Raw genomic sequence first — 22,105 nt, forward strand, 5'->3', positions numbered from 1 at the left:
AGATGTGAAAATATAGTGAGAGACTATTCTGCCTCCTCACTCCCAGTTCCACTGGCGATTCTCTGTGGTGGCTCTTTTCATAGTGCCTTTTGTTTTGGGAAAATATCTTCTGAGGTACCTTAGTATACAGGGACACATGAAACAGATTTAAAATGGAAAGAAAAAAAATAGCCTTAATGAAAGAAAGCTGAAGAATATCTTTACATAAGGAAGTGATCGTTTTTTATTAATCAGAGGGAAATGTATATGTAATTATGCTAGATGAACTCTGTGGGGAGGTTTTTTTCTCTCTTTATGATGTCTTAAGGGATTTATAAATATTACAGAGGTTTTATAGCATCATAATATTTCAGATGTGCAGTAAAGCTACTTTCAAAGGATTAGTGCAGACAAAGCAGCATAGTAAAAAATAATTACAAGTCAGCCAGTGCTACTGACATACAGAGCTGATGAGAGCAAGAGAGGCAGGGTTCAGGGAGATAATTTTTCTAACACGAGCAGACCACACAAGTGCTGTGGAATGGAGTTCTGAGAACTGTCTATGGCTCTCCGTTAATTCCAGGGAATTTCAGTGAAATTGGGTCTGTGATTTCTCCCCGCGTGCTATGTGCTGATGGAGAAATAGAGAAGAAGATAGGTGGAAGAAAGGAGAGGGAAGCCTTTTTCGTACTCCCCAAAATTCCTGTGTTTATTCAGTTCGAGTGACACCTTGTAGGAAATTCTGTATGCTGAAGGGAAATATGTAACCAAAAATAGATTGCATTCTGATCAAATACATTTTGCAGCCTGCTTAACTGGCTGGAATGTAGCACCTGTACTGAAACAGGCACTGACCTCAGTGGAGCAATGGTGATTTCACTAGGTGGAAATGTGGCCGGTTGTTTAACTGTTGAAGTGTTTGTGTATGCCTCTGCACATGCGTACATGTGCACATACGTGTGCGTCTGTGAGCACAGAGGACTGTGTAGGTTGTAGGTAGAGAGGGACTGTTCATGTGTTTACGTGAAGGAAGAGGACATGCCAGAGAAGAAATGTTGTTGGGTGGGGAAAGCAGCTGGCAAATTTTGGGTCATAGAGGTTGAGCAGTCTGCGGTTGGAGAGGTTATCTGCTGTTCTGAGATAAGTTTTGGGAGATAATGCATTCTCTCTGTGTATCTGTGGAAGAGAAAAAAAGGAGACTGTGGTTGGGAAGGGATTTGATGTGGGGCAAAGGAGAATGCTTTAGTGTACGGGAGTGAGAAGCAAGGAGGATGCAGTCCAACAGATTTTCGTATCTAGCAGGGATCAAAGGTGTGTGTGTCTGTGTGGGTGTGTGGGAGGCTAGGACTACACAGAAAATGGAGTGAAGATGAGAAGGGAGGGATCTGTTTTTGAGTGCAGAGTAGGTAATAAAAAGATCTTCTGTTTCTCAGTTCTGATAACGTGGGTTCTTATTTGAATGATCTGAGGCTGTTGCCTGTTTGAAATGCAAATTGTGCCCTTAGAGCGGTTTATGTTGCTTACTCCTCTAGACTGTTCCCTCAAAGGCACGCACTTGGGTTGGCCCTGTGCTGCTCACCTGCCATGAAAAGGACCTAAACTGTGCTAAGAAAGGGTGGCTTCTCCATACCTGGGAGCTTGGGTGCAGATGCAGTATAAATTATCTCAACAGAGCAAACAACAGTGAGACAATAGCAGCGAGACAATAATCAACAAAAATCCTGTCCAGTGCTGCAGGAGTCCCTTGGATGGGCCTGAGATGTAACTTTTGATTCAGAAGCTGGATTCAATGATAAAAAAATTTCAACAACAAGAAATGTCAGCACTGAGATCTCAGGGTGGATGAAAAACAAAGAGAGAGTGTGATGAATGAAAAAGTAATAGTAACGCAGAGTTAACATCATACTATGGATCACAGTAGGGGACAGAAGCTGAGCGAGATGATGGATGATTCTGTCTTTTCAGAAGTCATGGACATAGTTGCAGACAAAGGAAGTGTAAAATGTGAAACAGTGCGATTTGAAGCTGGTAGTGTCTTATGTGTAGTTTGCCTTGGGCTGAATGAGCACATAAGGGTACAAGACAACAGAATCAGGCTCTTAATAGTGTACACCACTGTTTTTCTCTGAAGGACTCCCAGCAGACCTGCTTATCCACTGGTGTCTTCATCAGTAAAAAAAATTAAAAGAAGACACATTAAGTCGCTGAGTGGAGAAGTGCTTCTGCTTGTGTTTTAACTTTGGCTGTCAGGAATATCAAACTCTGTCATCTGTAGCTCTTCAGAATATTTTCTGAGTGATTTAAGGCATAGTGGACCAAACACGGAACCCCAGACTGAACTGAAAATGTGGCTTCTGGCCGTGCTGCCCATTCTGCCTGACTGCCTGGGGAGACATTCTTACTCTGCAGGAAACGCTAAGTAGAGGTCGGTTACTTCAGACTCACTGAAGGGCAGAAGTGTGCACCTGAGCAGTCAGTGCAGAGTAGCACCAGTTACGGAGCTGTACCTTTGTTTGTCTTGCAGTGACTTGTTTGTTTTACCATACTTTTCTGGGTTGTCTGAGAAATTCGTTGGAGTGGCTGAGATGATAAAAATTCTGCAGTCATCCAGTGTCACTTCCTGTATATCTCTGCTGTCATGAACCTACTCTAGCACCATCCTTTTATAACTTTATCAGGGTAGACAACACCTCATGTTCTGAAGTAGGAACCAAGTATTTTCACCCCCTTCCTCCTTTGCATGTAGAGATATAAACTGATTCCCTGCCTCCTTTTCTCTTAGGTCACCCTGAATTCAGAGATTTCTTCACTCTAATTCACTCGAACATACACCCCCTCTGCAACATACAGAAAATGAATCCCTGTTTTTATATACAGAGAGCAAAGGCAGCGTGCACTCATTGTTTCTGTCTGCTTGTGTCACTGCACTATCCTTGTTCTCTTTGGCTCCCTGACACTCCCAGAGAGGAAAAATATAAAGAATCGCAGTGAGAGCAACAGCTCAAAGCAAATGCCTGGTTCAACTATGTTTTCTTGGGACCAGATTTAGTATGGCTCCATTTTTTCATCTAAAGCTTGTAAAACAAACAAACAAACAAACAAAAACCCCAACAACAACAACAAAAAAGAGCCTTTAAAATCTGGGCTAATTGAAAGAGTGCTAACACTAGTAAGACAAATGAGTGATATGTGACAAGTCTGTGGTTTCTCAGTGAAGTGTTGTTTGCTTCACAATGGGATTATTAATACGCTCAGGCAGGAATATTAATAGGCTTGTTCAGTTGTTGCAACATTCTTCACACTGCTGTGCTATTGAGGCCTCGGAATCCGAGCCCAGGGGACCCTCAGCTCTTCAGTTTCTCATCTGGCACGTTTTGTATGTCAGTCACAAAGCACATGTTGCAAAGATAGCACAGCTATCTTTGCAAAGTGCAGCTTGCACACTTTGTATTTTACAAATGGGGAAATCAAGGCAGAAGTGATGTGTCAGTCACCCACTTGCTCCTCTGTAGGTCACCTACTAAATCCTTGGCAGTTTAGAAACCGTATGTTTGCTCAGTTCTGTGTTTCTCTTTTTACTATGGCATTCTTTCAGATAGATACTCTAGAGTCAGAATCCTGACTGTATTCATTAAAAAACTCTGGAGTGTTTGGAGTTGTCAGACAGCACCACAGACTTATTTCTGTTCTCCTAGAGCTGCCTTTTAACTTGACTTACCCACCAGAAAGACAGTGTCACTACTGCATTCTGTTCCTGTTCCACCTACTCATCTCTCAGCCTTCCTCTTCTTAGTCCCTGCCTATCCACCAGTCAAGCAAAATCAAGGTGCAGTTTCTTTCTGTGAATATGAACTTCCTAGCCTTCCAGAGCAGATAAATTGCGTTCCCAATACTGCATATGCAAAAAACCAAGAGACTGATAATCCAAGATGCTCTACGTGTTTGATGCCAAAAGACTTAGCTTGAAACTGGTGCTGGAAAGCCATTCCCATCCAACACCTGTTCATTGCCCCCTGTGAAATGTATTGGTGGTCTCAGACCGATTCCACAAGTGAGAAGATCATAAATAGGATCCACACCCAGAGCTTCAGCAGAAAAACTAAAGATAGATTGAGCCACATGTGCACTGATCTCCTTTGTCAGCGGAGAGTAACATTGAACAAATACCATGCTGGGATGAATTTCTCCCAGTACAGTGATTGTTCTCTGGATAACTAGTCCTCGAGCTTTTTTGCCTTGAATAGGACTTCACTAATGTACATAAACTTTTCGGTGCTTTGTATGTTGCTGTTCTGTTTCTGATACTGAGCCACAGCTTTTGGGTTTACCTGATCCTTTCTTCTAGCTACAATCCTTGCTTAAAGCCTTACAGCACAGAGAACCCATTAGACTGAGGAATAACGGAAGTATTGCCAGTGTTTGGCATTTAAAGTTAATAAAACCTGGAGCTGGAGCCCACTGTCCTTCATTGTGGTGCTAGCTTATAAAAATGCTGATTGTTTGCTAGCATGGGGAATATTTATCGTGCTCAATATGGATGCTGTATTTGGTCACAGCAGAGCAGAGCATGAAAATGATAAAGCATGTTTTGTCTTCATAAAGACCGGCTGCACGAGCACAGGAGAACCAGTTCTGCTACCCCGTCCAGAAATGCCGAGGCCAGCCTTGTGCCCTGTGGTCAGTTCCCCCAGACAGCTTGCTGTACATTCTGCTGGGTAACATCTGCTTGCTTTTTACCTCAGGGAACAAATACATGTAAATACATAGGATTGTTTTTACTATTTCCATTTGATCAGGAAGTGTTGAAAACCTCCATCAGGCACCTCACGTTACATGGAAGATTGTCCATTACTGCTGAAAATAACACTTATTTCATGTGGAGGAGGAGGAGGGAATCTGTTTATTCCAAAATCAATATTTCTACATTCGTTAAACATTCCACTTACTCACTTTTTTTTTTCCGTTCCTGTGGTGGCATTCTGTCCTTATTTTTATCCTCACTACAAATACATTTTTCTTTTCATTTCCATTCCTATGTCCAGATTTTAGTGCTTTGCATTAGCTGATCAGAGCTTGACAGCTCTGGAGTGTGGGCATGTGGGTGAGTGTCCACCATAGCCCTAATTTTCAACCTGGGATCTAAAACAAGGTGGCTGAGTGCAGAAATCTGCCTGGCAAATTAAATTGATCTGAAAATGTATACTTCAAACAGAGTCAAGTGGGAATATTTCCTTGAGCTGCTCTGCAGCTCAGGGTATTTGAAATCAGTATTGAATTTGAACTTTCACAGGCTTTTTTATTTTGATGAAAGGAGACAGAAGAAGTTGCCTTCTATTTCATGCAGAATAGCCCAAACTAAGTAAGACTAATTAATTTTCCATGACATGAGAACCAGGTGGGACTATGATGATGAAGTTTAAAAGTACAAATGATAAAGAAAAAAACAATCTGTCTGGAAGTGAACTCAAAAGGCGAGGTAGCTCATTAGCCTGCCCAAGTAAGGATAATGCTGGGATAAAACATTTCTGTAGTCTGTAGGAATCACATATTTGATTCTTTACTGCAGAATGAGAACTGGATTGTCTTAGGCAAGCTGGTTGGGCCCTTATTCAACGATGTATAATGAAGCATTAGATTCTTAGACATCATTGCAGTTCTTTCCCCAATCTTTCTCTGTCCCAGTCTTCCGACTAAGAATAGTGATAAAAACAGGCCCTTCCTTTTATTTATGATGATTCTTGAATAATGTAATTTTATAGGCTAGTAAGGCAATGCAGCAAAGCATCGTAGGTTGGTGCAAGAATATAGACTGTGCTCCAAGTGTAGAAGATGTTCCTACATAGGAAGAATCTGTCCAGTCAATGTTGGTCCAGACAGAACAGACTTTAAACATCTCTATGCAAGCGGGAAATGATACCATTTCCCTTTATAGTTCCTGAACTGTGTCTTCCTGCAGGGCCTCATTTTGAGCCTGGCTGCCTGTCCCTGCGTGGGAACTGGGAAGGAGTACCTGAGCCACTTACCTGAATTGCTTGCTTGTATTTCTTGCGAACAGCAGGTTGGGGATTGTAGCTTACGTGGCTCCTCCTGTAGTACAGATCTCCGAAACGCCAGTGCGGAAGGGGGAGTAGTCTCCTAAATGGTCTGGCGTAGGTGCCTGTAGCCAAGGAACAGGCGGTTCCCTGGGGAAACAAGCAGTGGAGCAGCTGTGATATTCAGGGTCACACTTTCTTGAGGCAGCACAGTGACAAACTGTCCTTGTTTATCTGAGCTGTCAGGTTCCAGGCCAGAGCAAGTGAAGGGCAAAAAGCCTCAGTGAGAGATTCACCTGTTACTAAAGCAGTACTTTTAATCCCATTTATATATATATAAAGATATATATATAGGATTGAATTGGAAACCTTGTCGTAACAAAGCACAATCCTCTTGTATTACTTGACTGTGTATATTTTACCTTCTGTTTAAGATGGAATTTGTTTTCATGGGTGCTGAACAAAGTAATATATATTTGATCTCCTTATTTGTATTATAGCCTCCCAAAAAGGCAAAGAAGAAGATAGAAGGTGGTTCCAATGTATTCTCTATGTTTGAACAAACCCAGATCCAGGAGTTCAAAGAGGTTGGTCACTATTCTGCTGTTCTCTGTGGTCTCCTGTCATTGCTAATGAATAACATAGGTTTTGTTTGTAATCCTTATTCAATTCTCCATCTGCTTTAATAGAATACACAGTTATTTTCTGAATCATCTCTGTGGTTTTGGCTGGTATATCTTTTTCCTTGTGTGTTTGTTTGTTCTTTCCTTCATTCTTTCTTTCATTCTTTCTTTCTTTCTGTGCCTCTCTTGCTCTCCTGTTTCGAGCTCTAGACTTATTTGAAAAGCCCCCAAGCTGCCACCCCAAAGTAAAGGAAAATTATTATCTCATCTGCTTTAGCTCTGATTTAGGAAAACACTTGGGCACATGTTTAAAGTTAAGTTTAAATGGTATTTTAAATAAGAATAGTCTTATGTGCTCAAGTCTTATCCTGAATAGAGATGCCATATTGAACCAGGGCTCTAATTAGTGGATTGTTCCACAATAGCAATAGAAAATATTCTTCTGTGCCCTTCTAATACAGCCCACAAACTAGAAACAAAAGTACCAAAAAGCCTTCAGCCAACTTTCTCCATAAATGCCCATAAAACAAAACAACATGTTGAGATTAACTAAGTAAGCATCTTTTATCTCCCAAAGAATTTGGTATTACCATGCATTGTAGAATCTTTGACCATTACCTGTGAGGACCCAATCTAATGGGCTGGCATAAAAGCTCAAGCATATTAAAGACAGATAATTTGTTTGACGAGTTGATGCTCTTTTTCTGAGTGGACATTCTAGAATGTCTGTGAGACCATCACATTTTGCACTGGTTTGTCTTTAAGTTATTCATTTTTTCGTCATTTTTTGCTAACTCACATCTCCAAAGCAATTTCCAATGTTAATAAATAAATAAATAGCTACTGGTTCATTCTCTCCATGTGGCTTTCAACTTCACTTTTCGCGAGGATTCCCACCAGTAAAGCTCAGTGGTGAGTGAGACTAAAACCCCATGCAAAGGATTGTGAATATGGCCCAGGTAAATGAAACTACTGACCTTTTTCCACAGTTAATGGGAACATGTTTAACACTCTTCTCCCAACTCTTCTCTGTGTCCTATGAACCTCCAGTTTTATTTTCTCCAAGGACTACTGTTTGAAGACGTACCAACAAAAAGAACTGGTCAGAATGCTATATTTGATCAACCCTAAACAAGATAATACTAGGAGCATTTCTGAGAGGATGGTGGCAGAGTAATGGCAAAAGCATGAGGTCCAGTGAAAACCAAGACCATGCTGCGTTTAAAGACTGAATACTTGGGAGAAGTATTTCTGAAAAGCTGAGATTTCAGCCAGCTCACCAGAAAATGCTTCAGCATTGCTGTTATGTTCTTTTAAGTTCACAAATTACAGTACATACCTAATGCTCTTCCTGTCTGCTGTGAGCTTGCTGGGCTCTGCTTTGCTCTTCATATTTTCTTCTGTTTTGCTTCCAGATTGTGGGGATCACCATTTAAAGCAAGTCCCTCAAAAAGGAGGGAAAGCAACTCTAAAGAGTTGGGCTTAATTTTTTATTAGGTGATGGTTTGGCAGGTAAATGAAGGGCTATGAACATGCATGCTGCAAGTAATCACATGGGCAAACTGGAATGGGAGCAGCGGGGCTTTGTGAGAAACTGGCGGTAAAACTGCATGAAGATATGTTGATATAATACAATCATGGACAGAAGCGCACCCTGTAGAGCAGTAGACTTTAAAACTTTGCAAGTTACTGCAGCTGCAGGGGACTAGCTATATTCTCAGGAGAACGTTGTCTTTCATAATAATACTGAAGGACGGGTAATTCCTGGTCATTGTAAAGATACACTCTCGTGTTGATATGCGTGTCAGACAGATAACCAGCTTCAGAGACATGCCTGGTTCTACTAATATTACCCGTAGTGTGCCCAGGGGAATGTCAGGTCATTAAAATCTTTCAAAAATCAATGAAACATTAAAAGAATGATGGCAGTAAATAGACAGACGTGCAAATAGGTAAATGGATAGATAGGCAGTTAGCTGACTTGGTAAATAGTGGGTATAGTACATAAACTGTGTTGGCTGAAAATAGAAAAAGAACTTTTATTTTTTCTATCAAAAGTTAAATTTTGCCTGCCAGGAAGTATTTAAGGTCAACACATCAAGGTCAGTCAGAGCACAGAGTACAGTGTGAAGGACAGAAGTTCTTGGAAAGGGAAACAAACTTTGAATTAATAGTTCTATGAAAGCTACATTTCTCTGCACTTTTGAAAATTAAGCTATCTCCGTATGAGGGATCATTTTGAGGCCCAGAAGAAATTGACTTTTAACTTGATCTACAGTAATTAAATGTTTTACAGAATATGATAGCTGCATAAAGGAATGAGGTACGGGAAAGGTACAGAACTCACAGAGTAACCACTGACTAAATCCTCCCTACTTCAAAGTTTTATGGGTTAAGGCCTGAATGGCTGGAGCTGCCAGCATTGGCTTCAGCCCAGCTACACGCCGCACTGAGCGTTAATTTAGTAAGAAGAAGTTTGGGTGGGTTTAACTAAGCCCCTTGCCAAGAAACAGTAATGTGTTGAAAGTGAGGATAGTGCAATGATGTGGCATGATGTGGATGAATCAAAGGAAGTTAAATATTCTTCTTGAATATAATAGGAATATAATACCCCCCTGGCCAGGTACGTGTGATTGTAGCACTGTCCAGTGCAATATGGCAATGGCAGTAAATTTTCTTTTCTTCCAACAGGCTTTTACCATCATGGATCAGAACAGGGATGGCTTTATTGACAAAGCAGACTTGAGAGACACGTTTGCTGCACTAGGTAAACTGCTAGTAATAATTAAATACTTAAAAGAAATGCAGTTTAAATTTCAAACATGTTAGAATTACAGTGCAGGAAGTAATGAGATACACAGGAAGCAAAAGGAAACCAGTTCAGTTTGATCTTTCTCCTTTCTGGTAGTTGCTGTCTCTCTACATAGCTCCAGCTGGAAAGTCTCCTGAGCAGCCTCTTTCAGAAGCAAAATGAAGGTCTCTCTGGGACTCACTGGCGGGTGCACCAGAGCTGCGCAGCTGGCAAGTCTCCAAAGGCACTGATCCCTCCCCTGCAACTATTTCATAAAAAGCCCACCCAAGCAGAGGTCCATGCCAGGCATTTCTGATTTGCCTCTGAATCCAGGCTTCACAAGCTGTACCTTTTTCATCTAGGAGCCGTGCAATATCTACCAGTTAATAATGTTGTCATGGACTAGCTGCCCCTCTGCCCACACAGAAGTATGAAGACTTCATGTGAGGTTCTGTGCTGTTGTGCATTTCTGTGGGGTGGAATGTGCGTGTCATTAGATTAGGTATTGTCCATTCCATGCGCATCGCAATCCTGATAATATCAAGTAGATTAAAGCAAATTTTCCCAAGGAAAGGAAAAATCAAAGTGCTTATGATCCCAAACCTGGAGTTGTATCCTTGTTGCAACATTTGAGGCTTGAACAGTGATGTAGGCATTTGGGCTTTTGCCATATGGATCTTATTAAAAAGAGTTTGATAAGAATCTTTAGTGCTCCCTGGGGTGGAATCAGATGCCAGCAGAGTCAGTGCAAAGAGCAGAAGCTCCTGAACTCTTTATTATGACAATGAGGTTTGCAAACTTTGGCCTGTAGCTACTGTTATGCTGAAATATCTATTTCTTAAGGCCAAGCTCTGGTATCTTTCCTGTTCAGTGAAACTCCTCAATGCCTATAAAGTACAGACACAGCAAATTACCATTCACTTTGAGTAGGGTTGCCAGGGTCTAAATTCTCATCAAGAGGACTGCACAAGGATGGGAAGGGATACAACTACTCAACTCATCCATCTGTCCTCCACTCAGAAAGGCATCTCAGAATACAGGTGGGCAAAGACTGAGACCTTGGACTCACTTCAGTCGCTTTAAACTCTGCTATATTAATATCAGTGGAGCCCGTATTTCACCTGGCGTAAAAAAAAAAAAATTAAAAAACAAACAAAAAACAAACAAACAAAAAAAAAGAAAAAAAAGAAAACTAATTTATTTGGAAGTGCCCCTTCTTTCGTCCACTGCTGGCCACGTCCCTATTACTTATCCTTCTTACTCCTTCAGTCACCCTTTGATCTTACAGCCAGCTCTGCCAATTTGTTTTACATGAGGGTATTCTGGACTTGTATTCTACCATGTTATTAGCAAAGTTGCACAGAGCCCTGAGCTCCCCAGTGGGAGGAGATGAATGGGAATCATTTTTTGAAACACAATTTGTGATTTATTATGAAAAATTATCTCTGCTGCAGGTCGTCTGAATGTCAAGAATGAAGAGCTTGAAGAAATGGTGAAGGAGGCGCCAGGTCCTATTAACTTCACTGTCTTCCTTACTATGTTTGGGGAAAAGCTGAAAGGTAAGTACCTTTGGGGGGTTGGAGAGGTATCTGTCAAAGATCCTCAGCAGTGAAATATCTCAGCACCTTGCAAATTATAATAATATATCCACAGAACAGTGCTTAAAGGCAAGGAGTGATCTCCATTTTTGCAGACAGAGCTGAAGTACGAAAAGGCTAAGGGATGGTCCAGAGGACAATTCAAAGGTGTGATTGCAGCTTACATAAGCTAACATGAAAGTGGTAAGTTGAGGTCCAGAAAGCAATGAAATTACGGCGGCCTGGAGCACAGAGCAGACGAGTTACCGTCAGGAGGTTCCTATTGCTTGTGCTATAGTGGTATCACTCCCAGTGTTAGCTGATTTAAAAGTATTTTCAGTATTTCAACAAACAACACTTTCTGCACTCCTTTGGCTCATCATGCAAACATGACCTCTGCATCATCCTTGCAGTTACAGGGCATGAAGGAGCAACATGGCCTTCCCTCATTTTCTGTATTAGTTGTAACCCAGTGTCTCAGCCTTGGTTTCACTTGAGGTCAATAGCAATTTTGCCATTGGATGAAGATGTATAACTCTTAACAGAATGGATAAATTGAAATAATTTAATCTCAGTGGATTTACAGTGATAAGGAACAGGGACTTTTCCCATTGCCACAGAATATATAGGGATCACTGTAGGGAGTTCAGAAAATGTGGGTACTAAATTTCTTGTGGGAGCTAGTAATTTAGTTGTATCTCTGTCCTGGTTTTGGCAGGGATGGTGTTAATTTTCCTCTCAGTAGCCAGTGTGTTTTTTATTTCATATGTGAAGAATGTTGATAAACACCCTGATGTTATGAGTTCTTGCTAATGAGACCAAGGACACTGTCCCGCTTTCCAGGTCTCGCTAATGTGCAGGTCCAGGAAGCTGGGAGGGATATAGCCAGAATAATTGACCCAAACTGGCCAAAGTTTGTTCTATGCCATAAACATCATGCTCAATATATAAGTGGGGGTTGCCTGGGGGGAGCATCACTCTCGATCTATCTCCCTCTCGCTCCTTTGCTCACTGCTCAGTTTCATTTCTATGATCACTGCTCGGGATGGGCTGTATCGATCATTGGGACATCGGGTGGTAAGAAATCTTGCATTGTTCTTTTTGTATATTTTAATATCCTTATATTTTGTTAATATTGTAATTTTCCTTTGCTATTCTAGTAAACTGTCTTCATCTCAACCCACAAGCTTTCCTTTCTTCCCAGTTCTCTCCTCTATCCCACTGGGGAAGGTAGAGGTGAGCAAGAAACCGTGTGGTGACCAGGGCTAAACCACAACAATCTCTTACACTGTTAATGGCTAGAAACTGCGAGAGAGGGAGGGTGGCACCAAGGGAAGCCTCTGGTTGTCTTTCTGTATGCATCAGAGATAGGTGAAAGTCTTGACCTTCCAAGCTTGGTTGGCCTTAGCCAAGCACATTCCAGAAGCTTGTTAAAATAACTAATGTACAGAAGAATGGAAAAATCTTAACCCATCTTCTTAAAAACATTTATTGTATTGTTGCTGGACTCTGGCTTGCTATGGCTGAGCACAATTTCAGTGAAGGGCTTTCTATGCTTGGAATAGAAAATAGAGGCCTGAAAGAAAGAAGTAATGTAGCTAGTCTTCAAAGAAGTACGCCTTTGCTGAGGAACACAGCATGTCTGGGAAGCATAAGAGGTGATGGAGAAGGCTGTAGACCAGCACTGAAGAGGGGATTTTGTTACCCAGACATTGATCTGTCTTGATCACAGCAGTACCTTCACCATTACATTCCAGATGTCATCTTGCAGAGTAGGTAGCACCCTTCTCCATAAACTTCCTTCTGAGATATTTGACTATTTATTGTCAAGTGCCCTGATACCCATTCCTGTCTCTTTGCGATGCTTATGATCACACAGAGCATGGAAATAAGCTCTTCTTCCTTTCCTGTCTTCCCTCTTGTTTCTTACAGTTGCTGAAGCTGGCAAAGACTTTGGCCCTGCCAATTGTGTGGCCTAAAACCAGAGCCAGCACAGGAAGGTGAATGGTGAAGCGAACCCCTCTTGTCTGCAGGTTTCCTGTTGGCTACTAGCAAAGGAGGAGGGTTTTTTTTTTTAATTTCCATTTGGTGAAGGGAAAATCACAGCTGTGCTTGTCATGCCCTTCTGGTTGGGTTTGTCATGCAAAGGAAGCAGAGCCAAAAGACTGCACATTCCCAATCAAAACTAATTGGGATGAAGAGCCTTTGTAGTGCAATTAGAAAGGGAGAAAGGGCTAGAGGAAGTGGATATGGCAATTTTGCAACACTCTTTATTAGCTAAGTACCACTCAGAGAATTTGGTGAAAGGTGCTTTCTACGTAAAATTTTTTGTGCTATAATTGATTTCTGTCATAAAGGGGAAGCTGGGATTTTTGGGACGAGCTTTAGCTTTGTATATTGAGATTATGATGCCAGATGAACAGCTAACAAAACTCGGTTTATGTTAATGCCAACCACATGGAGCTGTTTCTACAGGGAGTCAGAATAATACAATTTGTACAGAAAACAGAGATGCCGCACATCAAAGAAACCACTTTATTTACCAGCTAATCAATAAAGAATGCCTGCTGCATTGCTTCTCTTCAAAGCCAAAGTCCAAGGATGTGACAGAGTAGAAAATGTAAAACACAGTAAGGAAAAAAAATCCCCCACACAGTGGTGACTACTTAAAATGCAGACCTTTCCTCGGAGCTGGAAGACTTTTCTCTTTATGGCACAATCAAAACCCTCATTAAATACCAATGCTCTTTGTATTGATCACATATTCATTGCAGTTTGAACACAGTGCCTACAGCTTGGCAAAAAAAAATACAAATGGCCAGTGTGTGACAAGGAGGAGGCCGTATAAACTTAGGTTTATTCGCTATTATGTCCACTAAGATGCTACTACTAATCCTTGTGAAACCTTTTAAACAAAGAAAACTAAGAAGGCATCAGGAGTGTACGTAGTTATTTAGAGCAGGGAACCTTGACTGGGTTCTCTCCTGGTTCTCTCTGTGAAATTTTGAAACAAACTTTGAAACTGCCGTTCTTCATGTTGTTATCTTTTTTTAATCATGCTTTCAACATTTCAGCATCTCAGCTAGCTTCGTCTGTCCACGGGTCAGTCTACTTGCTTGTAAATTTGGTTTCCTACAGTTACAAATAACAATTTGTATTATATATACTACCATAATGTTTTGAAATACCGGGGAATAGTCAGAAACAGAGTATGTTGAGTATCCTTTGGTGTGGGTTGAAACTGATGGTGAGTATACTCAGAATCTGCAGTATTACAGAATAGTCAGAAATCCCAGCCAAGATTAAGGCACTGTGATAGCTAGTCCCTGACTCAGGTTTTTTTTCAGTCTAAATAGATGGGACAGATAAAGGATGGAAGAAAAGGAAGACTATTACTATCATTTTACTTCTGGGAAGAGAGGAGCAGAGAAATTAAAAGGCATACCAAAAGTCTGTCGCCCAGCTAAGAGCAGAGGCAAAATCTTGGAGCCGTAGTCTAGTGCTTTAAACTGTGCTGTTACTGTAAGTAACGCTTAATGAAGAGAGACTCAAGTGGAAGCGCACTACAGAACATAAGTGCAAATCACCATTTTACATTGATCATCCTGTTTCCATTGCGTTCCACTGACATTCTGATTTTATGATGAGCTCCATTTCCTTTAGCGAGGGAAATAACCTCTTCTCTATATAGTGAAGAGCAAGTAACATCAAAAGGTGTTTTTACAAGGAACGTACAGTACAAGATTAAAGGAAGGCAGTGATGGAAACAGTTTGTTATATTTTCTTTTCTGAAAGCCACTGATCCTCTGGGTACTGATACTGGAGACCAGTTCCTGGAGGTTTTCTCTCCTGCAGACATAGAATAGATATGAGTTATTATTTTTAAGCTTCTGAGCATTGAACTATTCACCTCTATTGTTTATCTGACATGACAAACGCTGCCGACTTAAGGAACCTTTGTCTTCAAACCTACAACTGTAGAATTCTCCATTTTGCACTGTTTTCAAGTGAAGCAATTACTTAGCAAGTATTTGGCAGCTATAGAAATACATCCAGGCTTCTAAATTATATTTCATTAATTTTAGGCACGGACCCAGAAGAAACCATTTTGAATGCTTTTAAGATTTTCGACCCAGAAGGAAAAGGCCACATAAAGGCAGACTAGTAAGTTTATTTCATATCTTTTTATAATAACAACAATAATAATAATAATTATAACATTGATATAATAACAGGACTTTAAAACTGCTTAAAAGCTGTATTTTTCACAGTATTTTAAGAGACAGAGGAACTGTCAGGCAGAGAAACATTTAGCTTTGTAAGTCAGAGTTAAAAGACTGGACTATTGTATGAATGTATTTGTATACCAAAAAGAGATGTTATTGTCTTCAGACATTACAAGAGGCAACGGAAATATAATCAGATGTAGGCCGTTAGATAGCCTTTTTTGAAGGTCTGGATATAAATCAACACATGACTCTTTGTAGATTAACTCCATATGTAAAATTAAAATGAATGTCTGGTGCCTGACTCTCAGAGCACTTGACTAAAATGGGAAAGCTAGTCTCATTTTAAAAAAAGTGATCAATTTAACTCTGGGACATGGTTTTTATTGAGGATATTTTCCTTGTTATGTGTTTACTGTTTGAGCCTTCTGCTTCTAAACAAAAATCTTCTGTAAAATTCCCCTAGATGTGGTGGGAGCCAAACCAAATAATATTATTAATAATATGGCAATTATTGTCAGTATGGCTATTTCTGAAATAAGGAGGCAGGCCTTAATTTGTATTCATAACCTGTTACAAAACAAAACAAGGTAAAAGGACTTTAAGTGCTACTTGCACAAATGTAAACCCTCATTGCACTGCCAGAATGGTGTAAGCAGACCCTCAGGTAAATGAGATAAATGATATCAAATGAGGGCAGTGAATGAGGAGGTGTGACCTCTGGCTCCAGGGAAATGCTTTATGTGCCTATATTTATGCATACGCTTAAATTCCTTGGTGAATTTGGGGTCTATACTTTTACAGCAGCAGCCATTTCAGGTAGATTTTTTAAATTTGAAGTTTGTTGAAAATACAAAATTCACGTACAATATTTGCTTGCATTACCAATATGCTTTTCTATGACAGTATGCCAGTGGGTATGAGAGTCCCATTACGGTAAGCAATATGAAAATAAAAAGCAAAGAGTCTTTTAACTGAAGAACTTCCAAATTAATTAAAATACAACAAGTGGCTGTAGCAAACAATCAGAAGGAACAGAGGGCTAACAGTTGTACTTATTGGTTTGGGGTTAACGTTATCTGAACAGCTTAGGAAGAAGAGTCAGAGAAACACATCAGAAGTGACTCAGACAATCAGAATAAAATGTAGCCTGTTGCCAAATAGGCCAGATCACACAGTAGTGAAATCACAACCATGAAATACAACCTTCTGATAATACAAAACCCATGAAATGTTGTATTTCCCACCACCATCTGTAACAATATACGGCATACAAAATCTGCAGCTTGCCACCCAGTGTCCAGTTCTACATTCCTTGGATGCTGGAAACCAGTTGGAGTTTGGGGCAAATTAGGAATGCAGTATCACACTCCAAAATGAAGAGGAGAGAGAAATAATTCTATTTTTCCTTGATGGAAAAGGTCAACCTTGTCCCTACCCCCACTGCACTGCTAATGTTAGACAATTGTTTTAGTTCATCACCACAACAGAGCATAATGTTTACTTATTAGACCCCAGGGTAATGTTGATCATTACAGAACAAACCATTAAATCAATTCCGTGAATGTCTTTGAGGTTTAACTTCTATTCATATGCTTCCAAAATTTAGACATTTGAAGGTTTTGAAATAATTTTCATGTTGGCTCATACAGCCATTTCAATATGACAGTTAATGTTAATAAATAATATTTCTCCATATTAAAAAATCCTGGAATGTTTCACTCCAAAATCAGCCATGTTGACCTTTTAATCAGGATTTCTTTTTATGTTCATGGAGCTAACATCCTTCTGGGGATTTTTATGTCTCTTCCCTCTGCATGTTTTCACCTCTAGTATGGAAATGACTCACTCCGTCCACCTGATGGTAGCGGGGATGGAGTCTTCTAACCTTTCCAGAAGCTCCAGGAGTTTATAACTTACTTCCAAATTCAATGACAGACTTTGTTTGCATCATTATACCATACATAAAATCCTTCCTATAGCATGATGTCAAAAAGAGAAAAAGCTTTAGGTCACATTCTCAGCTGGTGTAAACTGGCATAGCTTCTGGAAAGGTTAGATGATTCAGCTCTAAATGCCATTCATTGGACAAAGTGAGTCAGGCCAGCATCAACTGTGTCTAATGCTGAAGCCAACACAACTTTTCAGATTTGTACCAGATGAAAATGGATCCAGGGAGTTTACATGCATTCCGGACCTTTGGAGATTAGTTTGGCTGAGCTAGTGATGTTTCTCATCGCAGTTGTAGAGCACTGGTCATTTCAACTCACCTGGTTTTCTCCAAGAAAGCACTGTAGAAAGGGAAAACCCAGTGGAAAACCAAAATGTCCCTGAAATTTCACAGATAATTTTAGAAAAGGTTTTGAAAATATAAGAATGCAACAAAGTATTTGTAACTGTAGAAGGAACTGATGTCAGCCAGGACAAGAGAGAACATTTAGACTCCTACGTAATGGCAAATGGATATTCTTTTTTGCCTAGACAACTTTGATTTTTTTTTTTTGAGAAGTCTTTTAAAATAATCTTTAAAAAAGAAAACAAGACACACAAAGAAAAAAAGTGCATAATCTCTCGCTTTGGAAATTATGAGTGTTCGTTTCCCTATAAAATAAATAATGGAAAATGTGCACAGATCCTTAACTCAGTCCTTCTTCCTTATGAGTGTGCCAGAGCCTACTGGGCTGTGCATCAGAAGATTATAATTAGGTATTTGATCTTTTCTTTTCCCCTAAATACTTTAAGCATGTGAACAGAAGAGACATAGTGCCCAGATCTCTTTTTAATTCAATCCTGTTTGTGATGAAGTTTATTTGTGAGTTCTGACAAAATTGCTGTAAGCGCTTCCTTCTATTCACCGAGCTCCTTCCCGTATCACACTTGCCCAAGTGCACATATATCCAATAATCAATTTCTGCTGACGACAGTGATCTTTCTACTCTTGCACTCACTGATGTTTTGAGAGTTCCACTTCAAAAAATGCAGTCACGTAACAATGGCCAGGATAACTGAACAGAAACAACAATATGAGAGAAAGAGATGAAAAAAGACTTTGCTAAGTAAAGAGAATGGTAAAGTAATGCAGGGAAAATATATACAATAGCTTAAGTGTTTCCCAAAACTTGCATGGGTATTTTCACTCTTGTCCTTCTGGGTAAGATCCTTATTCATTACCCAGAAACTTCTTTTTTTTCAGTTTTCCCTTTCTGTCCTTCCAAATGAGCACTTCAAATCAACAAGAAAGAGATTCAGAAATGTATATGCCTCTTACGCAAATGGGGATATGTCTTTGTTGTAGCCTTGGACTGGAAAAAAATATGTGTGCCAGAGATATGAGGAAGTACAGTTGTAGCTTTGCCATCAAAACTACACTTTTATCTGTGTGACTTGGTTCTCTCAAGATGTGCGGTGTAAGGGAGCAGAAAGGGAAGCTTTACTATTTTGCCTGAACATCTGCATCCACAGTAGGTGAATTTTGCTCATATGGAAGTGTTCCTGTGCAGGCATGATTTCTATTATAAATAGTTAGTTTTAAAACTCACTTTAAAAAGCAGAAATAAATATTCACTTTAAAAAGCAGAAGGGGCTGTTTCCAGAAGAGCTATTGCTCTTCCCACAACAAATTCTTCAAAAAAGCAGCCGTTTTTTCAAATCTAGAAACTAAACCAGATTTCTATATTTGTTTCAGCTTTTGTTTTCGTACAACAGGCTGCTCATCGGTTATCACAGGTTTATAGTCTGTTTCACTGATCTAGAAAAAAATCCTGATAATGTGTAAATACTTTTGGTTCTAACAAAAGGAGACAACTCTGCCTCTTCAGTGTGAATGCAAACTCTTTGAGATTAATACAGAAATTCTTCTACAGGAAAGGGGAATTATTAGTGCAAGTGAAAGGGCTGTTTATGGGATTTCACTGACTTCACTCTAGTGGATGTTCTAGCACATTGTGCGTGTACCGCCCTCAGCACATGCGTAACTGGGTGAAGTATAAAGACACTTTATCTCAAAGGGTTAGACTAGAAACAGTAATCATTCTTCCTGGCTTTTCTATTCACCTATAAACTTAGGTAAAAAAATTACATGCTCCACTGACTTCCCACCATGGGTTTGAAAAGAGAGGGTAAATCAGCGGAGAGTCTGTCCCAGAAATATTCTCTTTGATATAATTGCATAGGATGCAGATTGTGTGTGGGATAAGCTCCTTGTTACAGTGCTGTAACTCCAGATCAAGACATTGTACCGTGAAATACAACAGGTCTCATGCAGTTTCACAGTCTCCGCTGGGAACGACTGCATGCAAATAAAGGGATTCTCAGATGATGATTCGGAATAGCTGTTGGAGTTCTCTTTCAAGTCCTCTTTCTCATTTCATGCTCTGTTCCTTTCATCCTCAGATTTTACAGAAAATATTCTCTCTTTTGGTTTCGTTAAGCGATCCAAACTTTAAACAGCAAGTGAGAAAACCTACCATTTTAGGTTAAGATAAGCATACAAAATTGCTGTATTTCAATTAGAATAATAACCTTAAACAATTTTAAACCTCTATAAAATGTCACAAAAGCAAAATAAGTTGGCAGAGCGAGGCATTGACACTGATGGGTGCCCACAGAAAATCTCTTACAATATCCTGTAAGGATTAACAGCTATAATTTATGCGGTCACACAGATTTTCTTCCATGCAACTTCAGGAGGGATCTTGCCATCTGAATTGTGATGTGCCATTATCACCCTTTAATCAGGTTATTTTGTTTTATTTGAACAGCATCAAAGAAATGCTTATGACACAAGCAGACCGGTTCAGTCAAGAAGAGGTAAGGACCTTCTTTATTCAAAACAGGAATCTATCTCCAGCTACTTTTCAGCAATAAGTATTTGCCCCTCTTTAAATGCATTAATTCAGCTGAAATCCAGACTGAGAGAAGGTTGATGCCAGCTCTAGCAATGAGGAACAATTCAAAGCATCTCTTCTGAATAGCTTCATGGCTAAATCAAAGTCAAACAGATTCTTTGGATTTCCATCCAAGCATAAGGATGGCCTATCTCTTGCTGTTCTTTCCTATGGCGAGCTGGGCAGCGAATTTACTAGAGTTCAAGTGGGTTCGGGTGGGGACTGTGATCTGGTTTCCATCTCTGTGAGAGTTATTTTGTTTGAAATCTGAAATGAGGTACTGACTTTGTGGTTTCTGTGAGACTGAACATGGATTCTGCTGGCTGGGAGGGATTTAGGGGGACTTTATTTTCACAAAAGGAGATTGAGTGGGGTTGGTTCATGGCAAGAACAGACTGTAGTACAGGCTGTAGGACATTATTTGGCCAGGACTTACCTGGATTTCAGGGAGAGCTCTTTTCAACAGGGAACTTGTTGGGATTCTATCAGGACTGTATTAACTAGTTGTGTCCTAGTTCCTATTTCAATTTTACTGAAGCGAAGAACAAACTCTTCTATAGTGGTTAACGCATCAAGGCGGAAGGGAGCTGAACTTGGTTAAAACTGAAAAGCAGTGCATGTTGTTGTCCCACAATCCCATGTTTGTAACACTTATCTCCTGTTTGCTTGGCAGATCAATCAGATGTTTGCTGCTTTCCCTCCAGATGTCTCTGGTAATCTTGACTATAAGAACCTCTGTTACGTTATCACGCATGGTGAGGAGAAAGACTGAGAGAGAAAGAGATGAACTTCTCCTGTGATGATGCACCAAGTTATTTCATAATGCTTTTGTGTGCAAGACAAAGGGCTAAACACTCAGTATGTGAAGCCATGTGGTCATCAGAAGAGAACCAATAAAACAATTGAAATTATATTAAAGTTATTTAATGCTCCTGTTTTTATAGAAGATGAAAATACCAATTTTGTGAGTTTTTTCCCATCCTTTTTTTTTTTTTCCTGTCAGTGGTTTGAAATGGAATTTTCTTGATGAACTGGTGCTTTCGTGATTTATTGACAATCCTAATGTTCACCAGATGGTCCGTTGGGCACTGCAGTGTTGCTTAACCTCTTGTCTTTTATACATAAGCTCCGTGTGTTAATTGAGAAATCCTCTAACTTACTGCACCAGGAAGAGTATTTGGTAAATAGAATTCTGTTCCATTTCACAGCCCCTAGCAATGAAAGTGTAAATAAAACAATCTTAAGCTTTTGTGAATATGCAATATGCCCTCTCCGTCTCAGTGATGTGGCCAGTTTCATAAGCCACTTGACTCATTTGCTTTGGTGAGAAAAAACAGAAATAGTAGAATAGTGGCTATTTTTCTCAAAGTAAAATTTACCTAGGCACACTTAGAAAACAGTAATAATGAATCTCTCCCTTCAGAGGTACCTTCATTATGTGTAGGATGTTGTCCATGAAATAACAGTAACGCGTAGTCTTTCACCCACTGGTCATTCGCCTTGTTTTACAGGTGAGGCACACACTGGAAGGATGTGTTTTGCCAAAGATGGTTTGAAAGTCTAGGGACAAAGACAAGAAAAGAACTCAGGAACTCTAGCCCAGGGCTACACTTAAAGCAGACTACCTCTCAGTTTTATAATCCAAGATCAGCGTAGTTTCTAAAATGGGCTACATTTTCTTGTATTTGGACTTCTAGGAACTGGACATATTCTGCCTACGTGGAATATTGCATGAGTACTTCCTGCGTGGGAGTCAGAAGGATGTTGCAGCCAAAGTAAAACAAGCTTCTGCTGTTTTAACAACTAATGAAAATGGTTTCCTTTTACATCAGTGTTGTTGGCACCACAGTCTCACAGACATTGAAAGGAAGTACCGAGCCACTTATTTTCTGTTTCCATCTTAGTCTTTGTAGAAAGAGAGCTTGAGGGCGAGGTGTCAAATTTTGCCCTCATCAGGAGGGGCAGAAATTACATGAAAAAGCTTTAGCATC

General features: G+C 40.0%; 1 protein-coding gene across 1 annotated transcript; it reads left to right on the forward strand.

Annotated features, from left to right (window-relative positions):
* The first annotated feature begins 6,515 nt into the window (after positions 1–6,515).
* On the forward strand, positions 6,516–21,036 carry MYL10 (myosin light chain 10). Its single transcript, XM_010119434.2, has 6 exons — positions 6,516–6,598; positions 9,326–9,401; positions 10,880–10,984; positions 15,088–15,166; positions 19,989–20,037; positions 20,788–21,036. The coding sequence occupies exons 1-6, from the start codon at positions 6,563–6,565 to the stop codon at positions 20,884–20,886; spliced, it is 444 nt and encodes a 147-aa protein (XP_010117736.2). The 5' UTR covers positions 6,516–6,562; the 3' UTR covers positions 20,887–21,036.
* The last annotated feature ends 1,069 nt before the right edge of the window (positions 21,037–22,105 follow it).

This window comes from Chlamydotis macqueenii, chromosome 19, assembly GCF_036417535.1.
Source record: "Chlamydotis macqueenii isolate bChlMac1 chromosome 19, bChlMac1.mat, whole genome shotgun sequence".
In the NCBI taxonomy this organism is placed as follows: Eukaryota; Metazoa; Chordata; class Aves; order Otidiformes; family Otididae; genus Chlamydotis; species Chlamydotis macqueenii.

Excerpts from the sequence above, each read along its gene's own strand:
- MYL10 (XM_010119434.2), top strand. The coding sequence starts at position 6,563 with ATGTTTGAACAAACCCAGATCCAGGAGTTCAAAGAG. Across the intron at positions 6,599-9,325 it reads AGATCCAGGAGTTCAAAGAG|GCTTTTACCATCATGGATCA; the intron begins GTTGGTCACTAT and ends TTCTTCCAACAG. Across the intron at positions 10,985-15,087 it reads GTTTGGGGAAAAGCTGAAAG|GCACGGACCCAGAAGAAACC; the intron begins GTAAGTACCTTT and ends CATTAATTTTAG.